Source organism: Rattus rattus, chromosome 2 (genome assembly GCF_011064425.1).
Source record: "Rattus rattus isolate New Zealand chromosome 2, Rrattus_CSIRO_v1, whole genome shotgun sequence".
NCBI lineage: Eukaryota > Metazoa > Chordata > Mammalia > Rodentia > Muridae > Rattus > Rattus rattus.
The window spans coordinates 91,382,338-91,395,030 of NC_046155.1; the positions used below are offsets into that span (position 1 = coordinate 91,382,338).

At 44.4% G+C, this 12,693-nt stretch overlaps 1 protein-coding gene across 3 annotated transcripts in view; it reads right to left on the minus strand.

Annotated features, from left to right (window-relative positions):
• Znf143 (zinc finger protein 143) overlaps nt 1-10,258 on the minus strand; it is a 35,384-nt gene extending 25,126 nt beyond the window's left edge. For 2 of the 3 annotated variants that reach the window (XM_032892920.1, XM_032892918.1), the window contains exons 1-3: nt 10,170-10,258; nt 637-756; nt 230-322 (exon numbers count right to left, since the gene is read on the minus strand). In XM_032892920.1, the coding sequence (XP_032748811.1) occupies nt 230-322; nt 637-748 (205 nt within the window). In that variant the 5' untranslated portion in view covers nt 749-756; nt 10,170-10,258. Of the gene's footprint in view, nt 1-229; nt 323-636; nt 757-9,658; nt 9,804-10,169 lie in introns of those variants that run through there. The other variant, XM_032892919.1, reaches the window with a different exon arrangement.
• Between the last annotated feature and the right edge of the window lie 2,435 nt (nt 10,259-12,693).

Genomic DNA, 12,693 nt, shown 5'->3' on the forward strand with positions numbered 1-12,693 from the left:
TAAATCACAATGGAGAGTAAAAGAAGCAACAAATGTCTTACTCCCCGTCCCTTTAAGTCCCACAGTATCTTCCAGCTATTTCAAAGGGCAGCCCAAAATTATCAAAGCAAAACTTAAGACTTCAAGAATCATATGCAACACAGCATTTCCAGGAGACTGAAGTGAAAGTCTAGTTGGTAAGGGGCTGAGGCACTGGCACTAACCACTTGGCCACACGTGAGACACTAACCTTTAGAATTATGCTGTATGTAAGCAGTAGAGCCATCGGCAAGAGTGACAGCTTGTAAACTCACACCTTCCATATTCTCTAAATTGTCACCATCTATGATAAAACAAAGTCATTAAGACACCTATAGATATGCATGTTAATGACATTAAACTCTTTTCTATAAAATGAAAATTAGGGAAAAAGCAAGTTGTTTAATTCTTGAAGACACTCAAGTAGAATCTTTTTCTTTAAAAAGAATTTACCAAAAAAATTATCTAGCCAAATAGAAAATGTCAGAGAATGGGAGGGGTCTGGATGTCATCAAGACACACTGGATACATGTATGGGATTCTTTTAAAAAGTAACAACAACAATAACCAAGATCTTTAATTGAAACCTACATGATTCTTTGAAGGAAGACTGCTTACCTGCCACGGTAACTGCCTCTGTCAGGCACAGAGTGACATGCTGAGCCTCCATTCCTCCTCCAGGAAATTCTGTCATTCCCTGAGAATCCCGATTTATTTGCGCTAACAACATTTTCTACCCTAAAGAAAAATATGAGCACATGAAATACAAGCCAAGATAGCTCAGAAAGGAAAGGCATTTACTTTCAAGTCTGAGGACCTGAGTTTGATCCCCAGAACCCTCTTAGTAGAAAGAGAGAGCTGGCTTCTGCAAGTCAACACAAGTGAGCTGACTAAACACACTGTGATGTATGCTTGGGCCAGGAAGTGGCACTACTAGGAGCTGTGGCCTTGTTGTAGCAGGTGTGTCACAGGGTGTGGGCTTTGGGACCCTCATCCTAGCTGCCTGGAAGGGAATATTCTGCTAGCAGCCTTCAGATGAAGATGTGGAATCCTCAGTTCCTCCTGCACCATGCCTGCCTGGATGCTGATGCTCCCACCTTGATGATAATGAACTGAACCTCTGAACCCGTAAGCCAGCCCCAATTAAATGACGTCCCTATGACAGCTGTTTTTGTCCTGGTTCACAGCAGTAAAACCCAAAGACAGAAGTTGGTGCCAGGGCCTGGGGTATTGCTGTGATAGGCCTGACCATGTGTTTGGAACAATGTGGGTTTGGGAACTTTGGATATGGAAAGCAGTGGGATGTGTCTGCCTGAGGCTAAGGTAAAGAGATTTATACTAATTGAATCAACAAAGTCTGAAAAGAGCCCAGCAGAGACTTTGTTCTCTGGTTAAGTCTCGTGAAGAGCATTTTTTTTTTCTTTTTTTTCGGAGCTGGGGACCGAACCCAGGGCCTTGTGCTTCCTAGGCAAGCGCTCTACCACTGAGCTAAATCCCCAACCCCTCGTGAAGAGCATTTTAAACAAGCGTAGCAATCAGAGAAAGGAAAAATATAAAATATATGGCTTGAATCTTAAAGGGGAACCACAAAGTGAAACAGAATTGAATCCTATGTTCTTGGAGATAACAGTTTTAAAGAATTTTGGGGCAAGATCCTGTCCAGCTAAGTTTAGATCCAGGCATGATGATATATACCTTTAAATCCCAGGAGACAAAGTCAAACAGATCTCTAGCCTGGGACAAAGCAGGTTCTAGGTGAAGAAAAGCTTAAGTCCAGAAACGGTGGTAGAGGCCTTTAATCCCAGCATTACAGAAGACAGAGCCATGGAGATCTCTGAATTCAAAGTCAGTCTACAGAGCAAGTTCCGGGACAACCAAGCTTAGGCAGTGAGGGAACTGGAAAACAGAAAGCTGGTAATAGAATAAGGAGGGCCATGTTCCAGCACTAGCAAGAATCAGAACACGGTAGCTTTGACCACGTGGCTCTGGTTTTAGAGTGAAAAATAGAAGCGCTTAGTGGGACAACTGACACTGGTTAGCTGGAGCTAAGGAAATGGTAGTGATTAAGAAGAGACGAGCATGGGGCCTGGAGAGATGGCTCAGTGGTTTAAAGCACTAACTGTTCTTCCTGAGGACCTGAGTTCAATTCCCAGAAACCACATGGTGGCTCACAACCATCTGTAGTGGAATCTAATGTCCTCTTCTGGTGCCTGAAGATAGGGACAGTGTACTCACTCACATAGTCAGTGCTGTACCTATCTCCAAGGTGTGCTGCAGCTGTACTTGGTAATGTATAAGAGTCACCCGGACTGTTTTGAAGGCATGAAGGGGTCATGAAGAGCAGCTGAGGCTGGCAGTGTGAGAAGCTATGGAAGGCCATTGGTGAAGGTGCAGCCTCAGTTGTAGTTGATGGCCCAGGACTAAAGGGATCATTCAAAGCATTTAAGACTGGCACCATGAAGAGAGCCTATGAGAGGCTATTGGTGACGCCTAGTTGCAGTGGAAGACCACAGCGTATGATCATGGAATGATCACCAAGAACAGCAGCAACAGTGGAGTGGAGTCAACTTGAACTTACAGTGCTATAGAGGGCAGAGCTGGAGAAGTGACAACAGCCCTTTGGAGGAGCCAAGATGATTATGTGTGGATCCCAGACATTGGAACAAGAAGCTTTAACACTGAAGTTGCCTTGGAGACCCCAAGATTTTTGAGATGTCAGAGTCATAGGACATTTGCTGAGGAAAGCTGCTAACAGGAAGTGGAACCGGCCCAGTAGAAAGAACTTTCTTGCAGCCAACAAAGATGAAAAAGGAGTTGGAGATCTGAAGACCACTTTGACATCAGACGTGGAGATGCAGAGTCTGGAGTTTGCCCAGCTGTTTTCCTGTCTTGCTTTGGGGATTACAGGTATGGTCCCATAGACTCATATGTTTGAAGAAGCCTATAGGGGCCAGGGAGTGGAATGTGATGGTTTGTATATGCTTGGGCAAGGGAGTGGCACTATTATTAGGTGTAGGACAGTGGGTATGGGCTACAATAACCTAGGTCCTACCTACCTGGAAGTCAGTCTTCTACTAGCAGCCTTCAGATGAGGATGTAGACCTCTCAGCTCTGCCTGTACCATGCCTGCCTAGATGCTGCTATGTTCCCCTCTGAACCTGTGAACCTGTAAGCCAGTCCCAATTAAATGTGATCCTTACAGACTTCCTTTCTTTGCCACAGGGTTTTTCTATACAGCTGTGGTTGTCTTGAAACTCATTTTGTAGACCAGGTTGGCACTGAATTCATAGAATCTAACTGCCTCTGTTCCCAGTGCTGGGATTACAGGGGTGTGGCATGGTGCCAGCATTACTGTTTTCTACACTGTTACACGTTTTCTTATAATACTATAATATAAAGTTTTAAATTAAGAAAAATGATTTTCAGTAGCTTAACAAATCAAATTCTTTCTCCTTTATTCTATACTGCTTCCTATGCATATGCGGTTTTCAAGTAAACTATATAAGGTTTTTGTGTATACGGTGTTAGAGCTTTTAACACTTTTTTTTTTTTTTTTTTTCGGAGCTGGGGACCGAACCCAGGGCCTTGTGCTTGCTAGGCAAGCGCTCTACCACTGAGCTAAATCCCCAACCCCAGCTTTTGACAGTCTTAGGCATGCTAGATAACTACTGTTACATTGAGCTATATTCCCTAGTCCAATTTCTTCTTTTTTTTTCTTTTGTTTTGGTTTGTTTCATTCTGGAACTCACTCTGTAGATCAGTCTGGCCTTGAACTCAAGAGATCCACCTGCCTCTGCCTCATGATTGCTGGGATTAAGGGCGAGTACCACTATGCCTAGCACAATTTCTATTAAACTACATAAATGATCTTTAAAATTATAGTCTCGGACTAGAGAGATGGCTCAGTGGTTAAAAGTATTGACTGTTCTTCCAGGGGTCCTGAGTTCAATTCCCAGCAACCACATGGTGGCTCACAACCATCTGTAATGGGATCTGATGCCCTCTTCTGGTGTGTCTGAAACAGTGTACTCACATACATTAAATAAATAAAGCTTTAAAAAAAATAAAATTATAGTCGCCAGCATTTTTCACTTCTGTAAATCCTTATGAGACCAAAAGTATTCATAATCATTTTTTTGTTCACATAAACAATTTGGGGGGTTGGTTGTTACTGTTTGAGCCACTTAAGAACTGAGGGTATAAACTTCAGATGACTAAATGCATAATACACACACTGTCTTAGTTAGATTTTACAGCTGTGAACAGACACCATGACCAAGGCAACTCTTATAAGGACAGCATTTAATTGGGGCTGGCTTACAGGTTCAGTCCATTATCATCAAAGTAGGAACATGGCAATATCCAGGCAGGCACGGTGCAGGAGGAGCTGAGCGTTCTACATCTTCATCTTGCTAGCAGAAGACTCCCTTCCAGGTAGCTAGGATGAGGGTCTTAAAGACCCCACACACAGTGACATACCTACTCCAACAGAGCCATACCCTCTAATAGTGCCACTCCCTGGGTGAAGCATGTTCAGACCATGACACACCATCCTGGGCTCAGTCCCCGGCACTGAACAAGACCAATTCTTTTCCTTATAAGCCAGTTAGCATTTTTCTGATTATGTACTAGGCATATATTGCTTTCTCATTAAAAATAGTCATTTTGGACCAGTGATGGCTTACTGGATGCCTGCCATCAAACCAGATAACTTGAGTTTAATTTCTGGGACCCACATGATCAAAGTTGAGAGCTAATTACCCTGACCTTCCCACAAGTGCAATGACCTGTCTCACACGCTCTGTCTCAGAGCGAATAAATTAATTAAATAAGCTACCAGGATTCAAAAGTGCACACTTGGGCTGGGGAGATGGCTCAGTGGTTAAGAGCACTGACTGCTCTTCAAGAGGTCCTGAGTTCAATTCCCAGCAACCACATGGTTGCTCACAATTATCTGTAATGGGATCCCATGCCATCTTCTGATGTGTTTGAAGACAGTGGCAGTGTACTCACATATATAAATTACATTAAGTGTACATTTTTACAGCTATTAAATGTGCTGTAAGGATCCAAATAGACAGACCAGTCTGCACTTAAACCTACATGAAGAAGTCCTTCCTGCCTGATTTCTGAGAGCTGAGACTACATGCTCCAGACTGCATTACACCCCTTGAACCATGTTTTCTGACAGTATCTCACAGGGCCTAGGCTGGCCTTGAACTTATTATACAGTGAAGAATGACCTTGACTGAATTTCTGGTTCTCCTGCCTCTGCTTCTGCAGTGCAGGGATTACAGGTGTGAAGCACCACACAGGGTCTACTCACTGGTAGATGAAACCAGGGCCTCCTGCATGCTAGGCAAATACTATCAACTCGGGGGTGGGGTGGGCTGGGGTTGGGGCAGCTTTTTAAATAGAGTCTGTAAGGATATTCTACAGGTTGGGGATTTAGCTCTGTGGTAGAGCAAGCACAAGACCCTCAGCTCCGAAACAAAACAAAACACCATTCTAGTTTAGGCTCCTCTTAAGAAAAGGAAAGACTCAGGATCCTTACAATGAAATCTTAGAATCCCTTCAGAAATGGACACTGCCACCCCCATGCCCCAGGCTCTCCATCATACTGTTTGCAGAACCCCAATTCAGAAGTAGCTCCATCCGGCTCCTGACCTACCTCTGCAATGTCATCTCTATCGTTTTTCTTAAGATTCTTACCTTTGGCAACCTATTCAAAAGTGCGTGCATACAGTGTTGATGTGTGTAAATACACACCTAACTGCCATGTGCATGCTAGCATAGGAACAGAGGGGAAATCTTTTTTGTTGTATATTTGTTACTAGTATTGTGTTTTTGTCCCCCCATCCCCTTTTCTTTGGAGTTGCAGAATAGAGAGCCCAAGACCTCATACCCACTATCTGAGTGCTTTATCACCAGTATCTCCAGCAATCCTCATTCTTAAGAAACTCATTCCTGGACCAGATGAAATTGAAAGCTGAACATTAAAGCACAGGTAAAAAAAAAAAAAAAACAAACAAAAAAAAAAAAACACACTGTAACTGGACAGCTTGCATTGATTATTAAAAGGACAGGCAAGGGCCGGAGAGAAGGCTCAGTCACTGAGAGTATGTACTGCCCTGCAAAGGGCCCAAGTTCAACCGCCAGCATCCACATCAGGCAGCTCACAACCGCTTGTAATTACAGCTCCAGAGGCTCTGATGCCTCTGACCCATCACAAACACATAATTAAAATAATATAATATATATATATTTTTTTAAGACACAGTCTTACTATGTAACCTTGGCTGGCCTGAAAAGAGATCTGCCTCCCTCTGTCTCTCAGGTACTGGAATTAAAGATGTACACCATCATGTCCATCAATAAACACAAACATGTTCCACCATAGGGTTCTTCTTCTTCTTTTTTTTTTTTCCGGAGCTGAGGACCGAACCCAGGGCCTTGTGCTTGCTAAGCAAGTTCTCTACCACTGAGCTAAATCCCCAACCCCCCACCATAGGGTTCTTAATATTTAAATTAAACCTGCCCTGAGGGCCTGTGAGGTGGCTCAGCAGATGCCAAGAATGAACGGATCCCTAGTTCCTGCAGAGGGCAAGGAGAGAGACTCCCTCAAGTTGTCCTCTGACCCCTGCACAGGCACTGCAGCAAGTGTGTGCCCACCTTCAAATAAATAAAGTATAATGAAAATCTTTAAAACACTTGTGAAGTGAGCACAGTTCAATGAAGCACTCTTTGCCAGATCAAAAATGATCAACAATGTAAAAACCCATCAAGAAGATGTTAAATATCCTGCCCACAAATGGAGTGTGAAGACAGTCAAGAGAAATCGATGCTCAGAACAGAGCTCATCTCTATGGCCCCTGACTACTACTTGTAAGACCCTGGCTCTGACCTCAGTCAGCGTGTCCACAGTATGAGTGAGGAAAAAAAGCAAATGGCATAAGAGTATTCCTGGTGTGACTACACTCGGGATTTAAACACCATTTGTAACAAAAAAGCAAACATGTTATATAAATTCAAATGGTGGGCTGGTGAGATGGCTCAGCGGTTAAGAGCACTGACTGCTCTTCCAGAGGTCCTGAGTTCAATTCCCAGAAACCACATGGGGGCTCACAACCATCTGTAACAGGATCTGATGCCTTCTTCTGTGTGTGTGAGTAAGGTGATAAAATAAATCTTAAAAAAAAAAAATAAAAAACTAAAAATAAATTCAAATGGTATGCCCCGGGAATAAGAAGGACTAAGAGACAAATGTAGAGAGACTAGATTTTCAATATCCCATCCTACACACTGCAAAGGACCCAATACAGGATAAGTGCTCTACCACTGAGCTATATAGCCAAGCCTAAAAAACTTATTCCAATTGCTGGGTCCCACATGGTAGAAGGGGAAACTGACTTCCACAGCTTGCCCTTTGACACAGGAACACCCAAACTTGCTCTCCCTTCCCCTCTCTCACACACTTGCACATGTGTGTGAACACACTTGTGAATAGGGAAAGGAGACAAACATTTCAACAAAGATAGACAAAGAGTCAACAGACTAATGGACAACAAATGATGAATTTCACTAACAATCAGAGAAATGCAGGCAAATCCTACAAGAGACACCACCACTTCATATTCAACAGGATGCCTATGATAACATAGGATGCCACTGTGTGTGGGAGAACCCAGATAGTGAGGCAAGATGCTAAGTTTAAGCACGGCCTGGACTACATAGCACGAGAAGACTAGGAAGAAATGGCCAAGAAAGCTGAGCATAATCCCAGCACTTGGAAGGCAGAGGCAAGAGGATCACAGTGAGCTCAAGGCCAGCTTGGTCTACAAAGCAGGACAGCTAGGACTAAGCAGATGTACCCTCTCTCAAAAATAATAAACAAATAAAATGAATAAATATTGCCAAGGCATGAAGAAATCAGAAATTATGAAACCCAGGCTGCCCTTGAACCTGCAGCAATCATCCTTTTTGGCTGCCCATGTGCTGGGACTACAAATGGGTGCCCCTCAGCTGTGAACAAAGTTCCATTAGGATATTATACCTGAGACAGAAAACCCTGTCTAGAGGATCAGTACAATGACTTATGGGTAAAGGTGCTTCCTGCCAAGTCTGCCAAGACTTAATTCCCTGAGACCCCTACATGGTAGAGGGAGACAACACTCTACCAACTTGTCCTCCAACCTCCATATGTACACTATAGTACACACACACACACACACACCAAGAAAATGAAAAAAAAAAGTGTAAATTTAGGTAGCTGGAGAGATGGCTCTGTGGTTAAGACCACTGGGTCCTATTCCAGATGACCTGAGTTTGGTTCTCTGCACCAACATGGAGGCTCACAAGCACTATAACTCCAGTTCCAGGGGACCTGACACCTTCTTCTGGCCTTCCTGGGCATCAGGCCAAGTATTTATAGTTTTTTGTTTTTTGTTTTTTTTTTCATTATGAGACAAGGTTTCTCTGTATAGCCCAGCCTGGCTATCTTGAAATTCCATTGTAGATTCACCTGCCTCGAGTGCTGGGATTAAAGGCATATTAAAGGCATGTACCACCTCCATAGGCTAATTCCTTTTCCCCTTTCCTGAGTCAAGCTCTGTGATGGGCTGTCCTCAAACTAAGTATATAGCCAAAAAATGACTCTGATCTCCTGATCTTCCTGTCTCTACTCCCAAGTGTTAAGATTATAGGTATGCATTAGCATGGTGAGTTAATCTGTAGTCTTAAGGACTGAATATAAGGCCTTGTAGCTAGTAGGTAAGCATTCTACCACTTGCTACATCCTCAACCTGCTCTTCACTTGGGATAAGGCCTCATTTCTAGGTAACTCAGGTTGGCCTTAAACTCAGTATTTAGTGGAGGCAGGCCTTGAACTTGTAACATTTATTTTTGCCTTGACAGCTTAGATTTCAAAGTTGAACTAACAGACTTAGTTGGATTGTTTTAGAAGGTGAATTTGAAGGTGTGTGAAGTCTGTCAAAAAAGCTTATATACTTATTTTGAGATCAGGACCTCAGTGTGTAGCTAGCTGCAAATAAGTAATAATGAGTAGCCTTGAACTTGGCTCACATTCCCTGAACGCTGGGATTATTGACAAGAGCCACCATGCCCTGATAAAACAAATCAAAATAAACAAAGGGGGAAGAGTTGGATTTGTAGCGTTGATTGACTAAATCTCAAATACTCAAAATGTCAGGGTGAGATTTATGCTTTTTGTTGATGTTTTGTGGTCTTTACACTTCACAATGAATTTAACGTATACTTAGAATGAATTAAGTGTTAAAATGTTACACAGGTTTTTTGCCGACTAGAGCAGAACACATCTTTCCTAGTAAAACCAAGGACCAAACTGAACACAACCTTAAACTTGCAATTCCTCACATTTCCAACGGATTATGCTAGATGATTTGATATTTCCAAAGCGAAGGCAGTGCTAGAGTCTAAACAAGTAGATGGGCACTCGTATTCATTCCTATTTATTAAATCTTCGTTTAATGAAAGGGAGAAAGTTAAGAGTGAACGAAAGTCCCACCATAAAACATTCCAAAGAGGCTATTTTTGAATATTCGATGTTAGGCCTCACAGACTTTTGAAGAAAAAAAATGTGAAAACGAATAAATGTGCCTACGATCAGAATAGGAAGAAACCCGGGGGCGATGTGCAGGCAGTGTCCCCAGCCGCAGGGCCCGCGCCCCTGTTGGGGCCTGCTGTGAACCGAGGCCCGGAGGCCCAACCCGACGAGCTTCGCCACCGAGCAAGCGCCATGGGACTCGCTCCGCGCGAAGGTCAGGTCCAGCAAAGCCGCCCGGCTCCCGAGAGCTCCACCCTCCCCTCTTGCTCTTCCTTCCCTCAGCGGCCCCCTTAGGGGACAGGCGGGGCGCTGCGTGAAGTGGGGGGTGGGGTGGCGTCTTCAGAGAGAAAAGCTCCGCCGCCCTAGAGTGGCGGGCTAGGGTTATTAATAAACTCCACTTCTGCCCGGGCTCCGCTACGAAGGCGGCCGTAGGATCGGCCAGGCCTAAGGACGGGCATGAGCAGCTGGAGGTAGAGCCCGGGCCCAAGTGGGCCCGCGCCGCCGCGCTGAGGGCGGCGGCCGGGCGGAGAATAATGCACACTGGGTAAAAACACATTTATATACGAACCTCCGAGAAAATTTTCCAACAATTCCTTCGTCCGACCACCATGCACCAGGACAGGAAACAGCCGCCCGGCCCCCAGGCCCCGCAACCCGCATAGCAATTCTGAGTCCCGCCCCTAGCCTCCATTGGGCTGCCATTACGTCACTCACTGGAAGACTCTTACTCTCGATTGGTCCAAATTTAGCTGACGGGTAGGAAACCGCCACTAACCACGCCCACTTCTTCTGCGTCATTGTAGCTTGGCCTTTCTACCCGCGCCTGAATGGCTGGCGCCAGGTACGGAATCATAACTTCTGTGCCTGACTGGTTGGCAGAACTGCTCATCCCGGACCACTCCGCCCCACTGACGAGTGAATTATGCCGATTCTGGGGCCCCAGCGGGAGGCGCCATTTTGTAGCAAAGGAGGGAGGTTCGTCCTTTTGATTGCCCGGGAGGGAAATAGAGTGATGGGCGCCATTTTCCCTACAGGCCGATGTGTAGGCAGGCTGTGGCGCTCCGGGCGGGCCAGCCGGAGCGTGTGTCGGAGACCGGATGGTCCTTGCCTTGCTATTGCGGAATGTTATTTCATTGGAAGGGAAGATGAAGGCAGAAGTAGTGCAGCACGAGGGGCCCACGCGCTCCCTTGGGGCTCTCGGAGTCGGCTGAGGCCTTCACATTGGGGCTCTGTGTCCCTAGCTTTGCTGATGCCGGAGACTTGGTTCGGAACCTGCCTGACCTTGCCTGATTTCCAGGCAAAGCCATGCCATGGGAAGTGGAGCTTTCTGCTGGTGCTGAAATTCCGGCGGAGCCGAGCTAATGCAGGGCGACATAGCGAATGCTTTAAGAGTGTCCGTGGACTTGTGGGTTTGAAGTCGACCAACTTTGGCATCGCTCCGTTCCTTTACATGCGCTTTCTCTGTTGTGTCGAACTGAAGGATGAAGAAAGCATCCGTTGGGTTCTTTAACCTATTGAGACATTAGTTGTGGTGTGTGTGGTATGTTTTTTGGTCCTCTCGGCCCAACTCTTTATTTAAACCATTGCAAATATGAGGCATTTAAGAGATAAGCATGCAATATCCGCAGTTAAGTAGACTTGCCAGGAGTATATTCCAATAGGATAGGGAGACTAACCGGCACCAGCAGTCCCTTGAATTTCAGATGACGTTGTCATAGATAAAATAAGTCGAGAAATGTGAAAAATAGCCTGAGAGATTTGTGTAACAATCTAGTCGGAACTTACAGTATTACTCTTGCCCTCACCCAGTCTGAGACTGAAATTTGTACAGTAATCCTGGAGGCTATGAATTTGGCGGGAGCTTCAGCTTCCAAAGTGCTAAGAGTAGTCTATGCCACAGCATCAGGTCTAATAAACTCCATTTTTTAAATGTTAATCTAACCAGGGCATAGTTATATAACTGGCATATAAAGGTCATTTGAAGGGTAACGGGACTTAGAGCATACATTCTCTTAGGATTTTCTAAAGCGTGACTCTCTGGCTTCATACTTGCTATGTAGAGGTCTATCTATAACATGAATTTGCACTCATCCACCTGCACCACCTACCAACAACCCCTGGGATGACTGGCACATGTCAGCACTACTTTGTTTGGTACTCTTGAACCTTTCTACCTCCACATGGCCAGTAATGGGGAAAAATTAATTTGGGCCCTTAAGAAAAATAAAAATAGGGATATAACACTAGATTTTTCAAAGAGATTTTATTCTATACTTCAGTGCTCTATATGCATATACAACTGATTGACAGGAGAGGGCATCAGATCCCATTATAGATGGTTTCGGCCCACCATTTGATTGCTGGGTATTGACCTCAAGATCCCTGGAACCACTGAGCCATTTCTCTAGTCCCAGATAGCATTTTATAATCAAAACATTTAAAAGCTCTTTTATTAAGTTTAGTAAATCCTATACTCCAGGCTACTCTTGAAGGAACTGTTAGTTGTGGAGGTTCTATAGTAAGCATTTTAAAATCACTAATGTCTGATTCTCTGGGAGCACGACTATGTGATACAAGGGAACAAATCTGAGCACTGACGGTGCTAGGCATATTTGTTTTTAAAACCATCTTATATTGGTAAGGCTTGAGTGGTGCTAGATTTAAACCAAGAGCCTTCTACTACAATTTTATTTTTGGATACCAGCCCATCAGGTTTCTGACTTAGTAGTATTTTCTTGGTTGATTTTCAGGGCTAATATTTGAACTCTAATCCAGCCTTATGCAAGGTAGGCAAACACTCTTGCCACTTCAGTTACAATTTCAAGGACTTATTAGCATAACACTGAAAAATGACAACTTTCTCAGCAGCTCAAGTTGTCAGATTTATAACCCTGTGAATGTGTAAATCTAGTTTAATTTTTCTGATTCTACCTTGTCTAATCTAAAACCAAGACACTCATTAGGACTCTTTGGAATATCATGAGCTGAGAGACTTGTCTTTGAATGTAGGTACTTGCTCTTATCAGGGCCTTTAACCCCCCCCCCCCCCAGCTGGGGAGCGAACCCAGGGCCTTGCGCTTGCTACGCAAGCA